This window comes from Ostrinia furnacalis, unplaced genomic scaffold (assembly GCF_004193835.3).
Source record: "Ostrinia furnacalis isolate ACB-3 unplaced genomic scaffold, ASM419383v2 OfSCF2049, whole genome shotgun sequence".
Lineage (NCBI taxonomy): Eukaryota > Metazoa > Arthropoda > Insecta > Lepidoptera > Crambidae > Ostrinia > Ostrinia furnacalis.
The window spans coordinates 728,843-756,642 of NW_021132288.1; the positions used below are offsets into that span (position 1 = coordinate 728,843).

At 40.8% G+C, this 27,800-nt stretch overlaps 1 protein-coding gene across 1 annotated transcript in view; it reads left to right on the forward strand.

The window, feature by feature from the left end:
• The window catches only part of Axn (protein axin), a 61,403-nt gene that overhangs the window by 19,498 nt on the left and 14,105 nt on the right, over window positions 1-27,800 (forward strand). Inside the window, exons 3-13 of the mRNA XM_028306799.1 lie at window positions 10,257-10,318; window positions 12,517-12,598; window positions 12,887-12,989; window positions 13,732-13,843; window positions 16,877-17,025; window positions 17,899-18,013; window positions 18,334-18,462; window positions 20,269-20,411; window positions 24,118-24,255; window positions 25,323-25,419; window positions 26,076-26,219. Of these exons, the coding sequence (XP_028162600.1) occupies window positions 12,565-12,598; window positions 12,887-12,989; window positions 13,732-13,843; window positions 16,877-17,025; window positions 17,899-18,013; window positions 18,334-18,462; window positions 20,269-20,411; window positions 24,118-24,255; window positions 25,323-25,419; window positions 26,076-26,219 (1,164 nt within the window). The 5' untranslated portion in view covers window positions 10,257-10,318; window positions 12,517-12,564. The remainder of the gene's footprint in view (window positions 1-10,256; window positions 10,319-12,516; window positions 12,599-12,886; window positions 12,990-13,731; window positions 13,844-16,876; window positions 17,026-17,898; window positions 18,014-18,333; window positions 18,463-20,268; window positions 20,412-24,117; window positions 24,256-25,322; window positions 25,420-26,075; window positions 26,220-27,800) is intronic.

The following is a 27,800-nucleotide window of genomic DNA, read 5'->3' on the forward strand; positions in this document are numbered from 1 at the left end:
TGTTTATTAAAACGGTTATGTAAATTCTTTATTGTTTTCATTTATTCATAATACATACACATAAGTATTTACTAAGTATTACCTCACCTTAACAAGTCTTTGTCAAGTTCCTTTGGTATTACGTTGCCTACAATATTCCCGTACTTATGATTTTGTATTACCCAGGTCTTCTGATTAAATATGCTGATTATATTAACATTATATTAGTATTGGCATATATTCCGCCAATGAAGTTCGTGGAAGGCTCTATTAACACGGTTAGTTTAATCAGGTAAGGCAAGGAAATTACGTGGTATGCATAGTGTAGGCTGTAGTCAAATAGGTGGTTGCCTGCCGATATGCGTGCGCCGGCAAATCGCGTTACGTCTTGATTCAGTTTGCGTGTGTCGCCTGCCTAATTGTTACTTCGTTCGAGATGCTGGAATATTTTACCGGCGACACTTTTTATATAAAAACATACTCCAATGCATTTATCAATGAACGTTCAAAGCACGTTCGATTTGAGCTTTAAAAGAATTCAAGAAACGGGGAAAGTACGAGTACGTCTGGGCGCATAAGTTGATTGGCAATGTACGACTATGTTACCAAGATAACTTCATAAGATAATGAAAATTCCCAAACGTGGAACGAAAATACAAATTTCAAAGCATGTAACAAAAAACAAACCTAAATGACAACATCACAATCTCATCACGATTCATAAAATTCACAAAAAGTTTCGCCCCGACCTTATGCAATTAAATGGCGGTACTTCGCATTGCAAAACGCACCTGAGTTTTTAATAAAAGGTTTTGTAATTTTTTTCTTTCGTTTCACGCGGTGAACGGCGGCGTCCACGCAGAAATATTGGCGGCCGCGGTCTGTCGGCGCTCTGGTCAAATAAATTACCTTCCTTCCCTTTGCGAATTTGATTCTTTTGATCATTGGAAAATCAATTCCGGGCCCTCACCACCGGCGCCGCACTGGCCCGCGATTAAAATGAACGTTTTATACCGAATTATAAAGTGTCCTGGATGAAGTGTTAGCGCTCACTTTGATTGCCTTTTGATGGGTTTTAATAATGCTCTAATTCCTAACTGGCAAAGGATTAAATATTCATTATTTAGCGGAGTTCATTTGACTTGCTAAGATTCAGCTCTACATTTTTACCTGCAGCTGGTGGTAATATCACTAAAACTGCGATAAAGAACATGAATCATTTAGAGTTTTTATTTTTTATTTACGCGTAATTTGACATTTGCCAGATATAATAACTGCCAATGACAGTCAGTTGAAATATCAAATAAGATGCAAAATGATATATCAAAGCCTGAACGGATTTTGGGAACGCTCGACTCACATTAGAGATGTCTATTAGTTTACGTTACTTAGACTAAAAGCTCTCCTCATTCAGAAAGAATATTAGAAAGAACATTATAAAATCACTAGCCGAAGTCTAGCAAGCATATGGTGGGTATAGTCAACCCAGTTCTAATCTAACTACTTTGACTAGAATTTAAATTACATCAAAGAGCAAAGGTAACATTAATGAAAGTAGTAAATAATTTTCAAAGCTTTGAGTCCTCCAGCCGAGAAATATGACTTCTTTCTTAGACGAGTAATTAGATTGGTCACTCGAGATGAAACATGGAATAAATCGTTCAAATTTTTCTTGCCATGGCTATCATTGTTAATGCCTATTATCATAGAAAAATTAGGAATGATGTCCTTTAGCATGTAATATGTAGAAGCCTCTATTATCGTAAATCCCAATATAATAAAAAATATAAAGATACTAAAATAAGTGTGGTGCATGTGCCGCATAGTTGCATTTGTAGTTAAAAGTAATATTAAAGTTCGTCGCTTGCCTCTCTAACCTCTAACTGACGTAACTGACATTGAGCAAATTTTCAGGCGATTAGACAGATCGTTCGTCTTGCAAAATTGATTAAGATGGTGTAGATAACTCGGTTTCTAAAAAAAAATTCAGATACATCAGTTAGATAGGCAAGCGACGAGTTGAGCTTATGTGATTTAGTGGACTGAAAAAAACTAATTATGTCCTGTCGCCTGTACATTACAGTGTGATAGATGCGATTTTGTTTCAAAAACGTTAGTCCGATGTGCTGGCGACTGTACATTGTACAATGCACGGTAAAATATTTACATTTGTCTCCCTTAAGGCCGCGGGGCATGCATGTATTGCCGAGTGGGGTGCGATATGAAGTGCCCGATGCAATACCGACGGTATAGAATTGTAGAGAGGTGTCAATAAATTCATTCATTGTCCAATGATAAAGGAGAAAAATCTTTATTTTTTCAACAGCGTTTGCAATTCTACCAGAAAAATAACGTAACGTTATTTAGTATTATCACAGATAATATAATACTAGTACAGATGCATCATCCCATACTCGAAATGTGGCCGACCTAAGTCTTGAAACTGCTCGGGCCCGCTTGGTTTCCTAGTGGTGATAACAGATCGCGCTAGTGTGCCGCAGCGGACTTGACCGTCCCGCGGTTTGCGACCCGCTAATGCTTTCTATTCTAGCAACTTGAGCGGAGTATTTATTTGGCGTGCTATATCAAAAGATGGCGCTAAAGCCAATAAGTTTACTGCTTTGTTTATGAAGGCATGTAACTAAGCAAAAAACAGATTAGAGACGCTATTGAAAATTTCGACACGGTATAATAATGTCCAAGTAGCACAACGATCACAGCCGACGCTCAATATCCAGCACCGTAGGTTCGTATCCCGCTACAAATTATCATCATAAAACTCCATTTTGTTTTATTTTATTAGGTATATAAAACAGGAAAATATCGAAACATGCAGTAATAAAGGTAATTAGTGACTTTTTACAAACGTCTTCAGAAATTCGATACTTATGTCGCCATCTAGTGAGATTGATTTGGAATGATTCAAGATTTATAGGCATCGGGTTCCCGTGGTATTATCTAAGCGTTAAGGTGAAAGTATACTGCCGTTGATAAAACATAGAGACGCCTCGACGTTATGACTTTCGCCATGCTATTTGACTCTGACCAATAAACTGAACGTGTATTGATCATGTGATGACACATAACCCTTATAAGTGGTCAATTACTGACACTGCTCCAGGGAAGACTAGTTGCACGTTGCACGCGCTAGCGCGCGCTCATTACACTCTGAACGGCACATTGCAGAATGCACGCTCTGCCATTCCAAGTTTGCGGCATTATCGGCTACCAGAAAGTTCTCAGAAAGAGACTCAGATATAACCACTATGTGAATAAGAGATCTAAGTAGTAAAGGAAATGTTTTTTAAAACATTTCTCAAAGTTCTTAGATATTGTAGATCTTAATAATGTGTTTCACATAGAAATTCTTAAAATTGATCTAAGAATCGCATAGTTTTGTCAAGATTTATAAAAGTAAAATAATACACACTATCATTAGCTCGTATGTACGATAAAGTCATCAAGAAATCGTGGTCATAGCGCAAGACCACCACTTTTACCGCAATACATTGTGTTTTTACTATCAATCAATCAACATTAGAGACCATGTGGATAATTTTGATAGCAAAAAAAAATGTGACATTACGGAAAAAATATGCTAATTTATCTATCTCACTAAAAAACTAATCGCGTCATTATCGGTGAAGAAATGTAGAGATGCATTTACACAGCATACCTAACAAGTAATCAGAAGGATACTAAAACCGACCAGAATCACTGAAAGGACATAGAAACTGAATGAATAGCTGCACATAGTTTTATCTACATTACACTGGAACATAGGTAATGTTAGTGAGGCTAATTCGTCAAAGGGCACTGCTCGCCCTTTGTACCGCTTATGGTAATGAACGGGCCCGCTCTGCGGATTTGATTCGTACGCGCTTTGCATTTAACGACCGGATTTATTAACTGATTCAATTCGATCTATTTGTGTACGGGCCGCGGATTATCTGTTCTGTACCGTCTTTGATCTCGCGGTTTTTATTTTTAAATTCATATGGAACGAGGTGGGTGTTATTTGTGTTCTTTTGACAGAAAACCGAACGTTATCTTTATCGATTAATGTGTCAAGACACCAATTAAAAGTGAAGTGTTATTAAATAAATAAAACAGATAACTCGTAAACAACTTTTAGTAGACATGTTATTAAAATCTGTTATCAGAAAGTACATAATATGTTGCTTATAATAACTGATATTTGGAAGTATCGTTTTAGCAAAAATGTTACAATGGTTTATTTAATCCTATATTACTAGATACTATACCTTATGTAGTTCTGCAAATGGACAAAGACGGTCCGACTCGCTCGAGACACCTGCTACCCTTCCGTCTTGAGAATTGGTCATTTGCCCTCTCAAAGGGGATACAAATTGGCTGAAAATTTGGCGACTAGTTTTTAATTGCTTGATTTACTATTTAATTAACGTTTGCCTTTTAGATGTTGAATACAAAATTTGTTGCCTAATTGAATGTCAGTCTAGTTTAACTAACTTAATTAGTACTCTCCTTCATCGTTAACTTATTTAACATGATGTCTTTATGGCGGTCTAATTAAATTAAGTGGCACTTATCCCTCGAGCAATTAATACTCAGTAGCCTAAACCAAATAGATAGTGCATGGAACCGTCGGTATAGTGGCAATTTCGCGAGCGCAACGCACCGATCGCGCAATTCGGGGCCGGTGGTATCACCCGCGACTCAAAGGACGCCGACAAAGAGGCGCCGCGCGGGCGGCATTAGCGGGCCCGTTTGATGCCTCCACCCCGGCGCAGGGTTGTCACCGCCGGAAAGTCACGAGTGCTGGCAAAATCGGCGGACCGCTGGGAAAACAGGAAACTTTGGACAGGGAAATGTGATAGATACGTTTTTATTTAACGTTTCAAGATTTGAAAGGTTATTTAATTAATTCAAAGCTGACGATGGCCTTTGATGACTGACGTACAAGATTTGCGCTACACATTAATTACAGTAAAGACACTTTGATTTTTACAAAACAATCGAGTGGCGGGTGAGCGATATGTTCATAGTAGAGTTAAGTGTGGTATTATTACATATTTTGTGTGTGATAACAATCTAATTAGAATAATATGGTTACCAGTATTTTGTGGCTGGACTTAAAAAGGCTCAACGCTCTAGTTATAACCTCGATCAGACGTTTTATAAAGAAGATAACTCTACAAAACTTTAACGCCTAAATCCCAACTATAATATTATAAATGCGAAAGTAACTCTGTCTGTCTGTCTGTCTGTCTGTTACGCTTTCCCGCTTAAACCTCGCAACCGATTTTGATGAAATTTGGCATAGAGATAGTTTGAGTCCCGGGAAAGAACATAGGATAGTTTTTATCCCGGTTTTTGAAACAAGGACGCGCGCGATAAAGTTTTTCTGTGACAGACAAAATTCCACGCGGGCGAAGCCGCGGGCGGAAAGCTAGTTAATAATAAATAAGTGTGGCAAGGAAAGCTTAATCAGAGACCATTTCCCGTCGAAAGTTCCATTAACTGAACAGTACACAAAACCCCGAGAGCATTATAATTAATTAAATTGTCTCAACCGCTAGAGCAGTAGGACCGGGCCAGCTAAGCAGCCCTACCAGCGCCCTTCTAGCTCAAAGTGAGTGTGTTACTCTTTAACCTGAGCGATTCGCGACCGGCTAAACTTACCACTCCGCTAAATAAAGTTAAAAGGCTCTCCCAGCTTTGTCTCGGCTCGCCTTTGATGTGCCGAGAACATCCCCCCTCCCCTCGCCCCTCCCACCTCGCAAACAGTTTACCGCAAGCTGGAACTATTGGCTTTAATGCCTTTTCCGATTGGATGTACCCAATTGATTAGTATGTTATGTAGTGCCAAAGGAATTTCTCAGGAAGCGGCCGATCAAAGGACCTTTGATGACTGATCGCTAATACCTCACCCTTATCATTCCGCTCTCGTTAAGGGTTATCGGCGAACTTGTACTGTAATTATGATTTGCGTACGGCTTTAAAAGATTAAACAGTTCGGTATTGGACATGGGACGTAGTTTAATTTTAAATGTCTTTGAAGCTGTTTTCAGTATTGACCATACACGTTGGCTAAGTTGTTCAGGAAAAGCGGCTTCATGAGTTAGTAGTAATAAATGTTCAGGATTGCGTACGAGATTTAAAAAAGAAACTTACAGAAAAGTGCGTCAAAAAGTCAATCAAAGAAGCGTTGACGCAATCGCTACGATAAACGTATGTGCTATTAACATTTAATTAGTGAAAGCCTGTTAATTATTCTTTCTTTACATTTTGATTCAATCTGCTTGGATTTTTAGAGCAAAATATGATATTTTTTTCAGCCTTTATTATTATTTTAGGTGCTGCGTAGTTTTAATATCTCTTTAGTTCCGGAATAGAGAGAACTGCCAAAAAAATATAAATGAAATGATTTTTACGTTTTTATGGTTCGCTTCATAGAACTCTATCAATTAAAAAATACTTGTATTTTAATGTTGATTGAAACTAATTTTGGTGCAAATGCTTGCCTGGTGTTGAAACTTGAAAGTGTTCATATCCATAAACTATAATCTGTGCCTAACCTATGAATACCTTTACCACGGTAATACTATGCAGTCCATTACCGTGATACGTTCATCACAAAGATGAATACCTGAATATAGTATGCAGCACCAGTGATACGTTTTGTCAAAGCTGGCAGGTGCGCGCCGGCGGTAATGCGGCCGGACTAGCGAAATTCAATTAGTGTAATAACGGCGCAGTTCCATCACGGCAATCAAAGGAAAACGGAAAGTTTGTGCACATCAAAGACTCGCTTAGTGCGTGCTGGCTAATGGCGATTTGGGGCGCCCGCCCCGCCGGACCGCACGCCGCAGGGGTGCCACCGATCCACCATTTTTAATCAAATCAAAATATTGTTTTAGTCAAATCAAATCAATAATATCTTTATTTGTTTGGACTAATTCAATCAATAGGTAATTGCAAATTGTTCAATTATACTCTTATTCTTATGCCTTCACAATAATGTCTCATTATTTTTGCCCATGTGCGCTTCAAGATAAACTTTTGGTAAGTGCTGAAAAGAAGCGCTGCAACTTCAGTCACCATTGTCACATCACAATCGAATCACTAATACAGAAAACTGGCATTTGATCACCGAATGAAGTGATGAAAGTATTTATCTCGGAATTTGGATGTTCTAATACATTCATGCTTACGAAATACAGAGAGTTCTCGGTTCACCTTTGTCTGGTTAATTAAATCTTTATAAACATGCGAAGCTTGGAGTAGAAATTCCATCCCGAAACACGAACATAGTAATGCAATTTAGGTAACTATTATTCAAATACGATTTTTAAAATTACGCAAATAAATAAATTTGATTTGATTTGATTTTATCTTTCGCTTAAGTAAAGTCACTTAAAAATCTAGTTTTGAAAATATTTTTGCTTTTAAAATTCGGTCTCGTATGTATTCTTCGGGTACCTAGATGAAGATTATGAGTCTGTAGTCGAGATAAAGCACGTTCGCGCAAAGATACTGTTTCGTTTTTCTTTTTGCGAGGTGCAGGGGAACAAAGTGAAATTAGCTTCGCCTCCTCCGCTAGTTCTTTTTTTATTTTGACTGATTTAACAAAACAAGCCATGGTTCATAAGAAACTGTTTTTCAACAAAGTACTGGCCATGAGGTTTATAGTGTTATTTCTACTAATAAAGTGTTCAGCTATTAAATTGTAAGATAAACATAAAAAAAAATATAGTAACAATATTAATTACATACTTTAATCTGGCAGCCCTAGTTACGAGTATGATTTGTTTTACTTTGTTTGTTCAATATTTGATAACGTTATAGATGTCTCGCTTTCTTTGTTGTTAACTATTAATTATTAGAGCTTCTCCTGATAAACAAATTATCGAGAAAAATGAGTCGAAGTTTAAAATATAACTGAATTAAACTAAAGATCCATCAAAAACAATCTATTTAATTATTGTAATTTAAAAGAAATGTAGAGCAACATTTTATGTTCTTCACTTGTTCACTTGTGACAAACTTAAATAAATTAATGTTTTTAAAAAGTACTCTAACTTAGAGGTTTTGAGACCCCGAAAATTAGTGTATTGCGAGAAAGAAAGCAGTATCAATCCCGAAGCAACAAGTCTTTATTTCGGGAATGCTTAACATCTGAGGATGTGTGATAAAAAAGCTTTCGAAATATGTGTAAATCTACGGTTTTCACCATTATGCAGACAATAACCTTTTGGGATACCGAAATTCGATAAATTTTATACGTGTGAATCCGACATGGGTCGCTAATTAAGTAAAAGCCAAGTCATCTTTTACAAAGTGTTGAAAGTTAAGATATAAAACTGTGCAATGCTTTCTTCGCACCATTTATTTACTGCTTACTTGAATAAACAATTTGGGCCCACATACTAATTTTATGGAGACTATAAATTGTTCATGTCATTAGAACCACAATTAGAATCTTGTGAGTTGTAAGAAAATGTTTTTGTTGCAACGACTCCCACTATGTTACATTGGTTGGGATACTTAGGTACATAATTATGCAATTGAAATTATAGCTGTAGTAAACTGTTATGTAAGACAATTCGCATACGTTTTCAAGACTTATAAAAATATGCCCTTTTGTACGTATGATACGTATTATTAATCTTGTTAGTTCCGGTACATTTATCTGTCCACACAAATTTTTGATCTTTTCTTAACAAATTACCCTTTATCAAAAGTATCCAATCAGTAAAAAAAAAACAGTATGTTAATGAATATTTTTAAGTATCAAAGTACCTATGTAGTTAACTAATTACTAAATAACTATTTTAGTTCGATTGGCACGTCTGCCAATCTTCTTGCTGTAGTCGCAGAAAGGAGATATTAATTCTCTTTTTGTTTGGCATCTCACTAATTCACCTTTGCAGTCAAAGAGGTTTCTCAATATTGTATTCATTACTGGAAATCTGAAATGCTACGATTTTATTCGAATACTCGAATTCTAAGATCATTGAACTTAGCTATTAATGCACTCCGAAGAATTTAACTTCAGAAATATTGACATCTTCTTCTTAGATATATTTCGCTACTTAATTAAGCACTTATTTGACGGAAGAAACTAATTTTTAGTAACCGTCAGTCTCTTTTAGGTACATTCTGTCTTTCACAAAACATACAACCATTACTAGCGTGGTACCTAATTTAATGTATTATTTACTTATCTAATTACGTTACACTTGACGCAGTCAATTATTCTCATTCAGACATAATTTACGAGTATGGACTAATTAATCTTGTTGACCAACTCAATTTACTACGAGTTTAAGTAATGGTTTTCAAAGCTACTTAAAATTACATTTTAAAGGTATGATAATTTAAAAGTGTTAACCGCCCAATTGCCGAACGATAATTTTGTAACAAAAATAACCCACACATATCAATATTTGAATGGATCTTCGTCACAGGTTTTTCCAGCCCGAACCCCTATGCGTGCCTCGGACTGCTTGTTTTCGGAATTTTCAAACATTTTATGAGTGGCGGATTGAATTTCGGTCGGAGCTTCTAGTCCTGTGTAGCGAATCCATCCGGATTTGATAAATGTATTTGGTTTAAGCCTAAATCTAAATCCTAGAGCCTAAATCTGAGCCAATGGGAGATACGTTTTATTAATCTTGTTAGTTCCGGCACAATTAGTAAAAACTCTCGGCTTTTGAAGTGAAAAACCATTACATTTGATACCATTATTATTTACAAAATGTTTTTTTCCTAATAGTACCTATTTTCTACATCAGACACACATTTTTAATCATGTAAAATGTTCTTGTATTTATTTAGAAAGACGACAAGTAACAGAATATAATTATTTAAAATTAATTACCCACGATAATATAGCGTCCTTGTTTGTCATAGGTACGTATACGGCTACCTGTACCTAGCACTCATCTCAATAGCCTGTGATCTTTGCCAAATCAAATATCAAATATTGGCGTACGCGTAGACAAATGTCTTTGATATCTGTTCATTTCGCCTCTAAATCGAATTGGAATCCCTGAATTAATTCTACATCGATAGGTAATAATATTGTGCCTCTGCGTGTATAACGTTATTATTATAATAGCGTAGTTACAGGGAGTATTATTGTTTTGTTTAGTCGAAATCGTTTCGATTAATTTGAAAAATAAACAATAGAAAAAATAATCTCATTGTCAACTTTTATTCATATCTAAAAAACTGTAAACACATAACTTACCGTTTAACATTTTTATACAGTTAATTTTTTTTTGTTGCAGATATTGTTAAGGCGGCAGGCGACACAATCATAAAAATGCAGCGGCAATAAGCTGCTACGCAGGTAAATTATACATTACATAAATTTCATCTAACACACTTTTAACACGCTTTTACATCCTATTTTTATTTTGTATCTTCCCGCCTTTCGTAAACTTGAACTGGCAAATCTGCATTTTGAAACGTTTAGCGACATCTAGTTGTGTACTCCGCTTATGCAAATAGGAGTTCATGACTTCGTTGTAAATCAAGTTACCGCTGATAGATGGCGTTGACTGACAGCTGGCGAACCCGTCATGGCTGGCTGGTTGCTTGTCTGTCATGTGTCAAACTCGCTGTTGTATACAAATCCCATCCAAGCTAATTTATTATTTATTTCTGAGCAACTTTTCAATTAATGTCTTCAGTTCTCCTTCGCGACAGCCTTCGGAATTGCTGTTTTAAGTAAGCTCATTGACTAAGGTGTGGTGTTTCTTTCAGTATCGTTCTATAAATATGGCCCTTCCGGGTATCGTAGGTTTTCGGCGTGAATGGTGTTAATTGCTGTCTGAACCGCCTCGTGATGGTTTGCTAGTATAAAATGCTAAGTGGCCTATAGTGTTGGCATGGCCGGATCGTGTTCCCGCCCGACGCGAGTGTGTTGTCAGCGGTAATTTTACGAGCTTCGTCTTTGTTTACAACTTGTTTCCTGTATGCCCTCCTCATCCTCAATGAAAATTTCATAAAATCTGTTCACATTACCATTATATTACGAGCAAACAAGGCCTGTGTCAGTTATCTGTTGTAAGTTATTTCATACATATTATTGGAAATTTTATTGTTTTAATAAAATGTAGTAATTGTAAAATTAACTAATCTTCAAAATTAAAATCATCCAACCAATCAAACCACTTTTGGTCAACAAAGCTATCAAAATCATATAAGCAAAATTTACCTGTTATACACACTACTTAAAAAACCTCACCCGTCTCACAACTTACACTCACCATTATTGATTTCATATTCATAACTAACCCCATCACAAATAAAAGCTATACATAATATGTGAGGGCTCAACTTTTCTTCGATCGAACCCCATTGTGCTCAGCATTCAGCGTCCGACGGATCTTTCACTCGGACCAGTACCGTTGCGTTGCGCAGTTGTGCTTTTCATATTTAAAACAGTTTTTTAAGCTTTCAAACTGATTTTAAAAATCAAATTCATTTTAAAAAAGTAATTCTATTAACTGGTGCATTACATCTACAGTGCATTGTTTGCTCGGGCACAATGAACATGGTAAGGTCTTTATAATTTTTTGCCCCATTATGATTTTTTTGCTTATTGAACCATGAAGTTATGATTTAATTTGTTTTGACATGTTCATAATGTGTGTTTCCTATTGTGCAAGATTAGTAAAATTATTATTCAACGGATAAAAAAAATCTTTTGTTGATGTTCATGCCTATTATATGATTTTATGAAGAGTAGTTATGATATTTGATAGCTTAATATTGGTTTAACAGGATTTCATTTGTAAAGTTCTGGTTTTAATACATGTTTTTATGGCAATTCTGCTCGGGAAGGTGTTTCATACCCAAGCCGATCGATGACGGAGACTCTTGACTTTAGCACACCCTCTGGTTTGCTGTCCCTTTCCAACTTACAGAAAGCAAATATAATACATAGCTATGACGCTTATTGTGTGCTCTATTGATTTTTTCTCCGTGGCTTGGTGGTTTCTGGATGCGTAGTTGATTTTTTGCCAGGCTTAGAATCATTCATGGGAATAAATCCTACTTTTTGTGTATGTTATTGACTCTAATAAGAGTTTGCATTACATTTTTTATTGGAGTATTCAAATTTCTTCATCTTTTTACCTAATGATAGTGAATAGAAAGTTTAATATTATTTTGTAGAGGTTTTTATCTCTGATAATTTTGAGTGCATTATTATGCCTTACTGAATGCTCAGTTAGAAATTATCTATGCAGTATGATGGCGATTTAATCAGGTTTATTAATTACTAGTTGCAGTATTCAGTAGGCTGTTTCATCAAGAAGATTTTTATTGACTGTCACTTTCTTCAGACAGAGCTTCTTCATTGAGTGTACCTACTTTCTGTATTTACCTAGTTAGTTAACTGGTTTGACGAAAAGTTCGGTGTCGACGTTAAATATTGCAAACAGAGTATTCTATGATGTGCTGTTCAGGATCTTATAAATATCAGGACTGTAGTACAGTAAATGTATAAAATAAGAATTATTAAAAAGGTGTTTTTGGCAGGTGGTTTCTCGCCATGCAGCGCGCGGGTGGGAGAAGGGCCTGTGCGCCATGAGCCACACTCCTATCGGCGGCCACCCGCAAGGTAAATACCAACCTTTATCTTTAATATGAACTGACAATCAGAGTTGCATCCTCCCTCAGCAGAATACCAACCTTTATCATTGATAAAAGGCTGGAGTTGTATTCTCTCCCAACAGATGGAAGTGGATCGGCACTTACCAGGAGCTGCACTTGGCGTGTGAATGTGAAAAATGAAATAAATGTGTTAATAGTGTTCTTTCATAAAGCGACGCATGTTAAAGTAAAGAGCATCAGAATCTATGTACAAATGTTTATTATCATTATTAATTGTTTGTTTATTGCTGTGTAGGTTGGGATCACAAGCTTGCTGACAGGTCGTCGCTACCGCCAGCTTCAGGGGAGGAGAAGAGCAAATCTCAGTCCAAATATGTGTTCACACAACCACATTCAAAGTAAGTTTACCAAACCTTTTTATACATATTTTACATTGACACATTTTGTAATGCTACAAACGATTGTTTATTCAGAATCCGAAATCCAAAAATGACGATCTTAAGGACGAAGCATACTTATGAACCCGAAAAGGGATCGTAACGTATCAACTCGAAGCGGTCAGTATTCTTTGTATAAAATTCCATACTGCAACGCACACTTATCCGCGCCGTAACGTAAACGCTTCGCCTCGCGGTTGACAGCGCGCGAAAGGCAATAAGAGTTCGCAATATATTCTGTACGATGTTCGCTATCCGAGTTGATAAGTCTACTATGACTTGTAAACAATTTTTTTGCAACTGTTGAAAATTTATCAAATTATCCGAGGGCGTCGCCTGGTTCAAGATTATCTTGTGGCGCCCAGGTCCCTTTATTTAGATAATTATTGTTTCTGTTTTTATGTACTTTAACTGTTTAGAATTACCTACTATTGTTTCTGTTTCTATGCGACATAAATGCATCTCCTGCCACATGGCAAGGTCACATGACCTTTTTTGCCCTAGGGTTGGCAATTGGCATTGCCTTTCTTATTCTTCGAGTAATGGTGCGTCCAGACTTCGCGAATTTGCTCGCGCGGCACGCTGGTCAACCTGCTCACTCTGCTTTTGAGTGAGCAGGATGTTGAGTTAGCCGCGCGAGCAAATTCGCCCAGTCTGGACGCACCATTAGTTTAATGTGTTTGCTAACGTGTTGTTATCGCAGGTCGGGCATGGTGTGGCGCGAGCAAACCGAGGGCTCGTCGGGCAGCTCGGCGCGCTCGCCCGTGTCGCCGCCCTACATCCGCTGGGCGCGCAGCCTGCCCGAGCTGCTCGAGGTATGATCACAGAATAATAATAAGTACTACGTACAGAAGTTTTACTTCGCGAAGGTATTTAAAAAAATGTATGCTCAATGTCATTAACAATATGGTGTAATTTAGCCTGTCTCAAGAGTCAAGCACCATTTTGTTGACAAACGTCAGTGATCGGCACTGCGCCGAAGCTATAGGGCTGACTTCCGTAAAATGATGTGACGTGAGGTGCCAAACTGCGGAAAATGGCGGAGGAAATACATGATTTAGCATGAATTATCATGAATAATATTAACTACTTATTTACCTCTCAGTGTCTTGAGGCAACTTAAAAAAGTACATTCTGTGTTTTTATTATTATTTAGGCAGTTAAATACTGCACAGTATTTAGTACACCATTTTCTTCCATCATACACAAGAATACGCGTGCGTGAGTCAATGTTCGCTCGTATGTGAGGCCTTGTCGAATCGTATCCTGTAGGTGGGCCATCGTGCGTGTTTTGTTTTCGATGTAAACTCGCGGGGATGAACAGGCCTGGTCCTGGTATGATATCAATAAACTCATCATCACAGGGCGGGGCACATAGCTCGTAGAGACGATGGCCGTTGGGGCAGAAAAGTTCTCGAGTGGCGACCACGGGCTGGAAGACGTAGCGTGGGCAGGCCTCCTACTAGGTGGACCGACGATCTGGTAAAGGTCGCGGGAAGAGCCTGGATGCGGGCAGCGCAGGACCGTGCATTGTGGAAAACCTTGGAGAAGGCCTTTGTCCAGCAGTGGACGTCATTTGGCTGGAACGAACGAACATCATCATCATCATCGTCTCATAGGACGTCCACTGCTGAACATAGGCTTCCCCCAATGCTTTCCATGCTGCCCGGTTGGTAGCGGCCTGCGTCCAGCCTTCCTGCTGCCTTTATGATGTCGTCGGTTGTCGATAAACGCACATAACCATAAAAACGTAAACAGCGAGTGAGAAAGAAAAAAGACGTATGTGGCTTTGTAAATTACGGGGACTTCACACGTGCGCGTGCACGTCCCACTGAATAGACACAATAAATTGACATATTTTTAGCCATTTTCTTTCTTCTATGAGGGGTCTCCCTCAGTATGCAATATCTCTTGAGATAAGCTTGGAGGATCTTTATTCTTGAAGCTGTAGTAACACACTTTGTATATGCTGTATTGGCCACACATTTTTAGGGGACTAGTGCCCGTTTTCACCATCAATCCCTAATTTTTAAGTGACCCCTATGACAACAAAATTCCTGTAATTTGTTACCATAGGGGTCGCTTAAAAAGTAGGAATTGATGGTGAAAACGGGCATAGGTGTCCCTTCTGAATTTATGCAGGAATAATAATAATTGAAATTCTATTGACATGCATGCTATTAACAATATTAATTTTCTTGATATAACAAACATCTCTTCCAGATGTTCTTATTTAATATTCAATCTACAAACGTGAGGTACAGGTATCAGTACCCTTCTGCCTATCAAGACAAGGGATCGCTTGCAATTGACAGCGACGTTGCGAAAACAACGCGGGACCCGTCGGTTATTTATCGGAGCTCTAGTTTCCTGCACTGAGCCATTATCCACTTGAGAGGTTAATAGAAACCACGCTTGCAATAAAGATTGGAAACATTTAAAGCAATGCATCTCTTGGCTCATCAATCTTGATGTTACGAGTATGAAAAGTCTGGAAATAATATTCGAATGTTGTCATTTTTGCATGTCGTAAATAATTATTAATTATCGAGAGTAGAATACAACCACCCCCACCTTTGTAGATATAGTACGAGGCGACTTAAGGTCAAGGAGGAATATGCTAACGTCAAGACTCCCCAACTGATCTGACCAGAGCGTGGGAAGTGTAAGTTAAATCCTCCATTTCCCTCTGGTAAATTGGAGTGTCGTGTTCCTGAATTGATACTAAATGAGTTTATAAATATCGATAGCACATTACTTAGTGGGCGGCATGACATGTGTTGGAATACCTGCAGGGCTACTTCCAAACGCTGTTTACATATTTTTGCGTCTATCTGTCATCGTCGCTCATTTGGCATCTCAATTTGCGTGAGAGGGATAGCAGCTGTTGAAACTTTGAGTAACGTTTTTCGGAGTAATCCCGCTGTAACTGCATACGTGTCTAAAGCATTTAGAAATGCTTCAAGTTTTTTGCTGACTTTTTGACGTAACAAAAACAGTTTTAATGAATTAGGTATTCGAGTATGCGTTCTTTTCATGTTATACTATGTAAGACCACTTTAACATTAGCGCGGCAGCAGCGGATGCCTGCCTTCACATTATAAAAACGTCGCTGAAGCGCTGTCATATAGTATGAAATTACGAGTCGCGCGACAAACGCGATGCAGTCGTGCTTCTAAAGTCGCCTAAAGCAGTGTTTTTCAACCTTTTTCATGACGCGGGGGGTATGAAAAATTATTTCGCGACCTCCCGACCGCTCGCTTTTTTTTCATGCATTTTATAATGTTACAAAGATGTTGTAGGGACCGAATATTTCAATCCATACAACATTTGGATGGATTTGGATAGTTAGATTTCGGATAAATCTATCATTATAACTTTGCTGATTCTTTTACTGAGGTAGTTTTTACGATCTCTCGCGGCCCCCAACAGAGGCGCGACCCACAGGTTGAAAAACACTGCCCTAAAGTAACTATTATTGTCGTTATAGGACGCGGAAGGCGTGCGTTTGTTCCGCAAGTTCGTGGGCGGCGCGGGCGGGCTGCACGTGGAGCGGCTCAACTTCTACTTCGCCGTGCAGGGCCTGCGCCAGGAGACCGACCCCGCCAAGATCCGCCAGGTCGTCTCCGCCATATACAAGTGAGTGTAGGATTATTATTGTCCCCACAGGACGCAGAAGGCGTGCGTTTGTTCCGCAAGTTCGTGGGAGGCGCGGGCGGGCTGCACGTGGAGCGGCTCAACTTCTACTTCGCCGTGCAGGGCCTGCGCCAGGAGACCGACCCCGCCAAGATCCGCCAGGTCGTCTCCGCCATCTACAAGTGAGTGCAGGATTATTATTGTCCCCACAGGACGCAGAAGGCGTGCGTTTGTTCCGCAAGTTCGTGGGCGGCGCGGGTGGTCTGCACGTGGAGCGGCTCAACTTCTACTTCGCCGTGCAGGGCCTGCGCCAGGAGACCGACCCCGCCAAGATCCGCCAGGTCGTCTCCGCCATATACAAGTGAGTGTAGGATTATAGACTTGCAGCGGGAAGAGTACCGTACTAAGTGAGGCCATTCATCAAACATTGCTGCGGAAGGCTCAGGCCTGAAATATCTGTTTTCCTAAAATGTACAATTCTCATAAAGTATACGTACTCATCATGTTTGAATTCCTATTTTGTCAGCTTTATCGAAATTCGAAATGGCTTCAATTTAAAATGCTTGCAGTCTTAGATAAGGTCTTCTATTCATAATGTTTACATTTCTATAATTTCAGTATGTGCGAAAAGCGAACATTGTACAAAAACTTTTATTCTTGAAGACAGACAATTTTAAACAGTTGACATTTTGAGAAGCTGACATTATGCAAAAGACGTGCTCACATTCTGAATAGCAGACATTTTGCGAAAATCCATTTTAGGAAATCGGATATTCCAGGCCTGAGCCCTGCGGAATAAGGAAGCGCAACGGAGCAAGGAAAATAATGCGTAGTGGAGTTGCAGACTGTGTTTTTCTATTGATGCGAATTGCGTAGTAGGACAGCTTGCCATAGCAGCATTGCTATGACTAAATGATGATGAAGCCAGCTTCGCACAAGTGAATGCCGACCACACGCTCCTGCCGGCTAAGCTATCCAGGCTATCCTGCACTGCACTCTTACAAAGTAACATTCGTGACAATGAATAAGCTCGAGTTCTGTTCTATTGGTCAACCTACCATAAAATAAAACTGCATGTAACTGAATCACTGAGTTGGATATTTATCCCGACAACCTTTTGCACTGCAAATCAATTGAAATCAAGGCAGTGGAAGTGAATTGCAGTGGAAAATAAATAAATTTTAAAATAAACAATCTAATGAAGAAATAATCTAATGAAGCTTCTCTTCGGCAGATTTCTCCGCAAGTCTCAGCTAGCGATGCCGGAAGAGCTGAAGCAGCACGTGAAGCAGAGCCTCAAGGATGGCTCCAACATCGAGCGGACCATCTTCGACAACATGGAGAAAGAGGTTCGTGGGACATTCACAATCAATCAACATTTTCAGGGGAGCCCGGGACCATTGCCCTGAAGCAGCGCGATTAGGGAATTGGGCTGGGGCCCTCTCAGGTCGAGAGCCCGTGGCATTTTGCCAGCCCTATATTGACCTCTGCTAATACTGAGCATATTGGCTTCTACTAGAACTTATTTATCGTATCATAATTTATTTCGAGTATCGCCGGGGTCACTCGCGCTAGTTATAGCGGAGGTTAAGTAAACAAATGTTGTCATAATAGTTTAAGTGTATGTCTTGTTGATTGTCTTATTAAATAAGCGGATAAACTTGCGCAGGTGACGCGCGCCATCAACGAGACGACGTACCAGGCGTTCCTGAGCTCGGAGGCGTACGTGTCGTACGTCAGCGCCGCCACGCAGCCGCTGTCCTCGCCCGACGCGTCGCCGCCGCACCCGCCGAGAGAGGTACACAGATATTCGAAGATTAATGCAGTTTGTTCCAAACCCATACATATTTAGCGCCATCTATAAATATAAAAAGTTTGTTTGTAAAGCGCCATCTATGATTCTTCTCACCTTTACCGAACTAACAGTAGTACCGAACTATTTTACGTCGTAACGGACGTACTGCTTGCACGACCATTTTTTAAATTTTTTCTCGAACTTCTTGACTTAAAACTGCGACGACCAGACTTTTTGGTCGCGCGACACTGGCCACCAAGAAAACTGCCTTTTTTTTTAATCGACGAATATCGTTACTCTTTTGTTTTTGCCTTTGTCTCGAGTCTGGAGTGCGCTTTTCCACGACTAAAAACCACGAAACACTATCCACACAAGATTTAGGTTTATCAATCCAATCGAGGGGTGGTATCCAGCCGTTTAGCCCCACTCCACGAGGGAGTTTGTGTCCGCACATCTACTATTAAGACTTGTTATGTCACAAAGTGACTGACGGTAGGTATCCATCCAGCGGTCTGGGCCCACGCTACATGAGTTTGCGTGCGCACATATACCGTTAAAACCATTGCTCACATATCGTTGTTATATCCCAAAGGTGGCGGTCTACGGTCTAGCCACGTAAAAAAGTCGCTAAAATAAACATTAGCTCTTGGCTCTCGTGCCCAGGGGCTAATGTTTATTTTGTGGCATGTATTTGTTATGTGGCAAAGACGAAGTTTGCGTCCAATCATCTGTTAAGAGCGCATCTTTGGCCGGGTTCCCACTATGCCGGACCGGCATTTCTGCCGGAAACCGGACACCGGACAAGGGTGTTCACATTACACCGGATCACCGGATCCGAAATCCGAGCCGAATGAAGTGCGGGGAGCACGGGAGGGGCGGGGTGGGCCGCAACTCGTTCACATTACTCCGGTCCGGTGATTTTGCCGGCATTTTGTAGCGACAAAACGCTCGGTAAAAATGCCGGGCTCGGCGAAAAAGCCGGATCCGGGATAATGTGAACAGCTTCATACAATTTGTACCGCCGCTAGGCCTTCCGGCGATTTTACCGGACCGGGAGATCTGCCGGTCCGGCTAGGGCTTCCAATCCCGCAATACCGAGATCTCGGTATTCCGGGATCCCGCATCATTTTTTAGTCCCGCGTGCTGCGGGATTACGGGTGCGAGATCCCGCGGGATTTGCGGGACTGTAAAGAAACATGCGCACGACCATTAGCGACTGCGATCGGTCGGCTACTGAAAAACTCTTTATGAGTCCGGAGGGTCAATGGGGAAATATCTCACATTTACATATAATTATTTAAAAGGAATACCACCGACTAGTGTGGAAGCCGTAAGAGCCTTCTCTGCTGCTGGCTATATTGCCTCTAAAATACGCTGCAGTTTGGCAGACGACACTTTAGACATGCTATGTTTTCTTCCCAAACATTCCCAATTGAATGATAAAAAAATATGAAAGAAACTACATGATTATTTATCATTCAGAAAAAAACAGTTTTTTTCTATTGTACTTGATTGAAGTTGATTGTATTTTTATATTTGATCTCAGTAATTGAAGTGTAATTTGAATGATCTCATTTAACGTTAATTAAAGTGAAATTACGTTGATTTAAATTGATTAATGTATTGTTTTATTTGCCTCACATAATAATTTTCATAATTATATGCGGGATCCCGCCAATACCGGGATCCCGCGGGATTTGAATTCCAACTCCCGCCGATACCGGGATCGAGCATGCGGTGCGGGATTGGAAGCCCTAGGTCCGGCATAGTGGGAACCCGGCCTAAACATGTTGTTATTCTACCCCAAAGGTGGCGGTGTCCAGCGGCCTAGCCACTCTCCACGAAGGCCAAGAGTTAGGCTCGAGCGCGGGCGGCGGGTTCGCGCCCGCGCGTCTGACGCACGACGCGCTGCTCGCCACGCAGTCGCGCCGCCTTCACGCCGACGTCGCACCGTGAGTTCACAGCTTTATTTTGTGTAAACCCCGGCCCGTGAGCACGTAGAATCCCGTCCAATGACCCTGTAGCGACACCGACGATACGCCACTACAAACAGTGTACCAACACTACTACACTATGGCACACTCCGTCGCTCATACAAACCTGCATCGCGGTGACGGATTTTCATATCCTGCCAAGTATATACAGCAGGGTTCGAGGATATATATCCGATATATATCTTGATATACACACACCGGCAGATTTAGCGGAACGCAAAAAAAAGTATGAAAATAAGGAAAATTACTACTGATCTATGAAATATTTATTATACAAAATAAAGAGATAATTAAAATAAAATAAAATAACATATATTTTTTAAATATTTAGTCGTTTTTNCATTACCTATGTGTGTAGTGTAATGTGTTATTAAACGACAGCTTTTAACTGACTTTTCATGTAGGTATTTCCTTATTAATACAGGATCAAAAATTGCAAACTTAAACATAAAATCACGAAACATAGACACAGTGTGTAAAAATAACTTTTTCCATCTTCCGATCCTAGATTTTTTTGAACCTCCAAGATATTTTTCCGCAAAAGTTAAAAGTTCTGCTTACTTTGATATGTAAAACTAAGCAACTGGTATGTACAGTCTAATTTTTTAGAAATCAGCAGAAATGTCATCAAATATGTCCAACTGACATAAAAATATTTTTAGTCTGTGAACTAGTGATGCGACAAAACCTCTCGTTAATCGCGAAGTGAAATATTGTAGTACTTGCGTATCATCGCCGGGTGATCGTCAAAATACTAAAAATATGCAACAAAGTCGCAACGAATGTGAACTGATTATGAAATTTTCGAGAACAGGAAACAAACTGTATGCACAGATGTAATCAAAAAACACACTGGATAATAAAACAATCAATGATATCCGTAAAGTTATTAAACTTCAAATAGTTGCAAAAAGTTCTGTTTGACAGTGTTGCTACTAGTGTTAGTTTTCTTAAAAATAAACAATGGAACAATACGTAAGCATAATTGCATAAAAAAGTAAAATAATTTCGTTTAAATAAAACCGACTAAAAATTAAACTGACTCCGAAAAAGTAAACACTAAAAGTAGAAAAATAACTCAGAAAAAAACATCTTTCACGTAAAAGAAATCCAAATTAGCAAAAGCTTCATTCAATTCAAAACACTCAACGAAACTGTTGATGGGGTAATTTAAACAAAATAATTAAAAAAATATACTGTTGGCAATTATTTTTTTCATATTTAGAATTAAATTAAAAAATAATGTCATAATTAGGCATTTTTTTCCTAAAATAATGATGATATTGATGCTTTTTTTTCCGTTCCTCTAAATCTGCCGGTGTGTGTATATCGGATATATATCCGATATTTATCCAGCCGGTTTTGATGATATATATCAATTTTTAAAATTTGTAACTGTATTTGTACTTTTTCACATAAGATTTTTGTTTTTTAGTTGATATTGCCGTATTTACAAGAAGATTTTATGTTTTTGCTTTATTTGTCTGATTTTAAGTTTTAAAAACATGTTTATGTGACACATATGCAATGGTATTCATAAATAATACAATAAAATAATAGTATAGCTTTCATACAAATTTGATATATATCAAAGTTGATATATATCGGATATATATCATAAATATCCGATATTTTGATATTTATAATAAATATCGGATATTTTCGAACCCTGATATACAGACAAACCAAGATGCTGTAAATTGGACCTTGGTCCCCGAGCATAACACCCGCTCGGAAGGAAGCATTAACATCTAGCTTCCTTATTGTGGATGAACATCATATTCCACAACCCCTAGCTACCCATCCTTATCGCTCGCGCGTAATTATATTGCTGTCGCGACTATGCTACTGGCACCCGCAGTGAGTGTGGGAGCGCGATTAGGGGGGGTCATTGGACAAAATTCTACGTGCTCACGGACCAGACTATAGTAGACCCTTGATAATATCAGAGTAAATTCAAATGAGTAGGTCATCTTCATAGAAACACGTTTGTATGTGAGCAACCACGACTGGCTCCCCGCTAATCTCCGCTAAATGGCAATGCCAGATTTTGTATGGAAAGTGGCGTCTTTTTTTTTCGCGCGGCCATCGACCAAGCTTTGTCGTTTTGATTACAAAATAGTGTAATAAACCAAACTTACTATGGCATGTACCTCTAAACTCAGTCTGAACTGAGTTACGAGCATTAGAAGTTTGATGATTTGCTTTTTGTGCGCAAGTTTTGTAAGAAATTGCAACAAAATATTGCGCTATTTTTTTATTGCGCTGATTCTGCTCCATACTGATGTCTGGAGCCTTTAATGGATGGTATTGTTTGTTTACACATACAATCTCACTATTTTGTTGTTCAGACTGAGTTTAGAGGTATACATGTCATAGTAAGTTTGGTTTATTACACTATTTTGTAATCAAAAAACAAAGTTTGGTCGATGGCCGCCCGAAAAAAAAAGACGCCCATTTCCGGCATTGTCTTTTTGTCAGTGTGTGCGTGCGCGCCGCATACGTGTTGGCGCGCTCACATACAAACCGCGCCCGTGCGTTTCTATGAAGATGACCTACTCATTTGTATTTACTCTGATTATATGCTGATGAAGATCTTTCAATGGAACTGGAATTTGAACACACACTCACGCCTATTTGGAACAATTTACAGACTTGATGACGGTTTTTGTGATCAGAAATTAAAATTGAAAATACAAAATTACTTTGAATTCCACCATAAATTCATACCAGATCTTTTGAAAGATTTTCATGCATTTCAACTTGAGTTTTGAAGACGGCATTTTTTAAAACACATAATACATATTTATATAAAGTCTCAAATAATAAAAAACTCAAGGTGAATGTTACAAATAAGTGTAATATAGACTTGTAAAAGTATTTTGTGTTCCCCTGCCCTAGATTTTATGTTAGATTGTACATAGATATTTATTTTTTAAAGCTTTTGAGAGTTTATGTCAGCGTTACAAATTATGTATGTAGTTATAATAATTAGAGAAATGTGTATATTAGACATTAGTAAGTATAGAGTGACCCCATCCATGCATGTGCCGCGCTGCTGCACTTACTTGTTCAAATGTTTAATATGATTTGCCCCAACCTGTATATCAGCTGACCCTATTTTGTTACCATGCTTTGTTCCGATTTAATTACTTATTCAAATTATTCACGAATACATTTGAATAAGTTCTTATTTCATATGATTTGATTACATTTGTTATGATTTTTTCCCAATTGAATATAATTTACCCCATTTTTAATATGATTTTTACCCCATTTTTAATATGATTTGACCCCATGTTTAATATGATTTGACCCCATTTTAATTTGATTTACCCCAGCAGCTTACTCATTTGCGTGTCTTGTTTCCCCCATGTTTGTTCGCTGCATGCCGCGCGCCTTTTACGCTAACGCTGTCCCACCTGTGCCATGCCGACGTTTTACCCTTTACCCTTCCTTTTACCCTCACAAATACCACAATACACTCAAATCAAACAATATCATCTTGAAATCAAAACACTTTTCTTATAATAACATCGTAATTTTAAATATTTTGCTGCACCATACGATTTTCGTTCTTGCTGTTTGACTGCGCGGCTGTTTCGTTCATTACAACACACTTGACCCTCCCCTCCCTGCCCTTTCCTTACCGGCACCGGTACAGGCACCGCAAGCGTTCGGTGTACAGCGCCCACGTGACGTACGCCGGGTACTGCCCAGGCTCGCGGCACGACTCCGACCGCGCGTCGCTCAGCAGCGGCCGCGCCGACAGCGACGCCGTGTCGCTCTCCGGCAGCAGCGTGTGAGTACCGCGTCCACAGTGCACGTGTCACGTGACACACGCGGGTCCTGCCCGGCTCGCGGCACGACTCCGACCGCGCGTCGCTCAGCAGCGGCCGCGCCGACAGCGACGCCGTGTCGCTCTCCGGCAGCAGCGTGTGAGTACCGCGTCCACAGTGCACGTGTCACGTGACACACGCGGGTCCTGCCCGGCTCGCGGCACGACTCCGACCGCGCGTCGCTCAGCAGCGGCCGCGCCGACAGCGACGCCGTGTCGCTCTCCGGCAGCAGCGTGTGAGTACCGCGTCCACAGTGCACGTGTCACGTGACACACGCGGGTACGGCCCAACCAGTGGAGGTCAAGTTTGTCCCGGGCAAAGTTAAACTGCCATTGGACCCGCAACGAAAGTTCGAAGATAAGTAAGCGTGTAAGTACCGCCTCCACAGTGCAGCGTGACACGCGTGGCACAGCAGTATGTCACTAGATATGCGGGTAGTTGTATCGCTAAGTTCATTCTATGGCCATTATGGTCCTCACAACTGCCTTTAGCGCCACGTGTGCCCACTCGATGCTGCTCTTGCCGAGATTCTGTCAAGTTTCAGTAAGTATGTCTCTCCCTTCTGACAGAGAGATTTCTTCATAAACTATTAACCTCTCCAAATCAGTGTGTAAATAGTTCTCACGACAACGGGATGAAAAAAGAAGAAGACGACTCCAACATCATTATAGTACCAGGTATTATTCCATAAGTATTGTAAAGTGTTGCTTGTTACACCCCTTTTTTATTTCCCCTTAGGCTGAGTATTGCTTATTTTATTTTAATTTTGTGAATGAATTAGTTTTTCTTTGCAATATTTTAATCGTCACTAACTTCATAAGAAATCATCATCAACCTATTAAAACAAAACTTAAAACACATTGTGTCGAAATTAAATCTATAAATAAATAAAAGACAGTCGAGTTTTGTTCGAAATTCAAAAACTATTCACATTTTTTTTTCAATTGGCTCACAAATCTGATGAATAACTTGCAACCGATCGATCTAAACTAGACCGTGTCGTGAATAGTAATAGGGTTGATTTTCGCAGAGATGGCATGTCGATGCGCACGCGCGAACCTCGTCACCACCGTCTGCACGGGCTGGACCGCCACGCGCCGCTTAACAAGGAGCAGGACACCGCCATGGTACGTTACTACTTTTATTGATGATTTTTTGACTTGGGTAGTGTGGGATTTGTTCCAACTTATGGCAATCTGAAGGGTCTATTCCACTTTGATCTCCTAGGTGATCTTATCCGTGGGTGATCAAAGGACACCAAAGTGTCGCCTGGAGTCCACTTTGATCACGTGGGTGATCAAATCCAGGTGATCAAAGTAGAATAGATCATAGAAGTGCCTGATATTAACCAAATTAGATATTGTTTGTTACGCTCGGAAATGTATTTTTGAATTTACAAAATGATTCTGATTGAACATGACAGGAATATTTCTGAGATTACCATTTGTTTACGATTAAAAATGATTCCGCGCATGCTCAAGGCAAAGCACGCGCCCTCTGCTCATGTTCATCATCATCATCATTTCAGCCACAGGACGTCCTCTAATGAACATAGGCCTCTCCCAATGATTTCCATATCGCCCGGTTGGTAGCGGCCTGCACCCAGCGCCTTCCTGCTACCTTTATGAGGTCGTCGGTTTTATGAGCTCATTTTCAAATCCTTAAATCACTATTCTTTGGACTTTTGTTCTCGTCTTATAACATTGTAAGCGAGTTCTCGTTTCCTCCCACGTGCCTTGTTCTTGATTTCAAATATTTTAGTGACTCCTTGTTCTGTTTCCAGATGATTCCACGGACACAGCGCATGCAGGCCGAGCAGCTGCGAGTGTTGCCGCCGGACGAGTTCGCGCCGCTGCTCATCGAGAAGTTAGAGCGCGTGCGCCGCGACCAGGAGACCAAGGAGCGGCTAGAGAGGCGCCTCGCGGAGGTACGTATGCTATGACGTCACCGCTCGCATTTTATAATGACGTCACCGTTCGCTGCCGATAGCGATAGGGAACGGCAGACGCGTTGTTGCCGCCAGACGAGTTCGCGCCGCTACTCATCGAGAAGTTAGAGCGCGTGCGCTCAAGAGAGAGGAGCGCCCAGGAGACCAAGGAGCGGCTCAAGAGGCGCCTCGCGGAGGTATACATGCTATGACGTCACATTCAAATTGTTTATTTACTCAAATAGGCTTCCAAACTCTTACACGTCCCTACCACTGCTTCGGGACAATAATATGCCAGTGCTGAGAAGAAGCAGCGCAAGAAACTCGGTCACTATTGTCAGCCTCTCACCACTCACTACCCGCGTCGCGTCATCGCTCATCACTGCCGGCGGCGCGTAAACATACTTACTCACGTCACTGCTCGCTGCCTTCTCGCGCATTCTATACTGACGTCGCAGCTCGATGTCTGCGCCGCGTACAATATTTTGACGTCACCACTAGGGACTACGGCACTAGGGACAGATACGTTTAGCGCAAGATGTTGTTAGACGAGTTCGCGCCGCTGCTCATCGAGAAGCTGGAGCGCGTGCGCCGCGACCAGGAGACCAAGGAGCAGCTCGAGAGGTACGTATGACGTCACTGCTCGCTGACCGCCCGCGCCATCTATACTGACGTCACCACTAGGGACAGATTATAGCGCAAACTGTTGCCGGACGAGTTCGCGCCGCTGCTCATTGAGAAGTTAGAGCGCGTGCGCCGCGACCAGGAGACCAAGGAGCGGCTCGAGAGGCGCCTCGCGGAGGTACGTATGACGTCACTGCTCGCTGACCGCCCGCGCTATCTATACTGACGTCACCGCCCGCCGCCTGCGCCACGCACAATATACTGACGTCATCACTAGGGACAGATTATAGCGCAAACTGTTGCCGGACGAGTTCGCGCCGCTGCTCATCGAGAAGTTAGAGCGCGTGCGCCGCGACCAGGAGACCAAGGAGCGGCTCGAGAGGCGCCTCGCAGAGGTATGGATGCTATGACGTCACCACACGCATTTTATAATTACGTCACCGCTCGCTGCCGATAGCGATAGGAAACGGCAGACGCGTTGTAGCGCTCGCTGCCGACGGATGAGTTCGCGCCGCTGCTCATTGAGAAGTTAGAGCGCGTGCGCCGCGACCAGGAGACCAAGGAGCGGCTCGAGAGGCGCCTCGCAGAGGTATGCATGCTATGACGTCACCGCTCGCATTTTATAATGACGTCACCGTTCGCTGCCGATAGCGCTATGCGCTAGGGACCGACAAACGCGTTGTATCTCAAGCTGTTGTTAGACGAGTTCGCGCCGCTGCTCATCGAGAAGTTAGAGCGCGTGCGCCGCGACCAGGAGACCAAGGAGCGGCTCGAGAGGCGCCTCGCGGAGGTATGGATGCTATGACGTCACCGCTCGCATTTTATAATGACGTCACCGTTCGCTGCCGATAGCGATAGGGAACGGCAGACGCGTTGTTGCCGCCAGACGAGTTCGCGCCGCTGCTCATCGAGAAGCTGGAGCGGCTCGAGAGGCGCCTCGCGGAGGTACGTATGCTA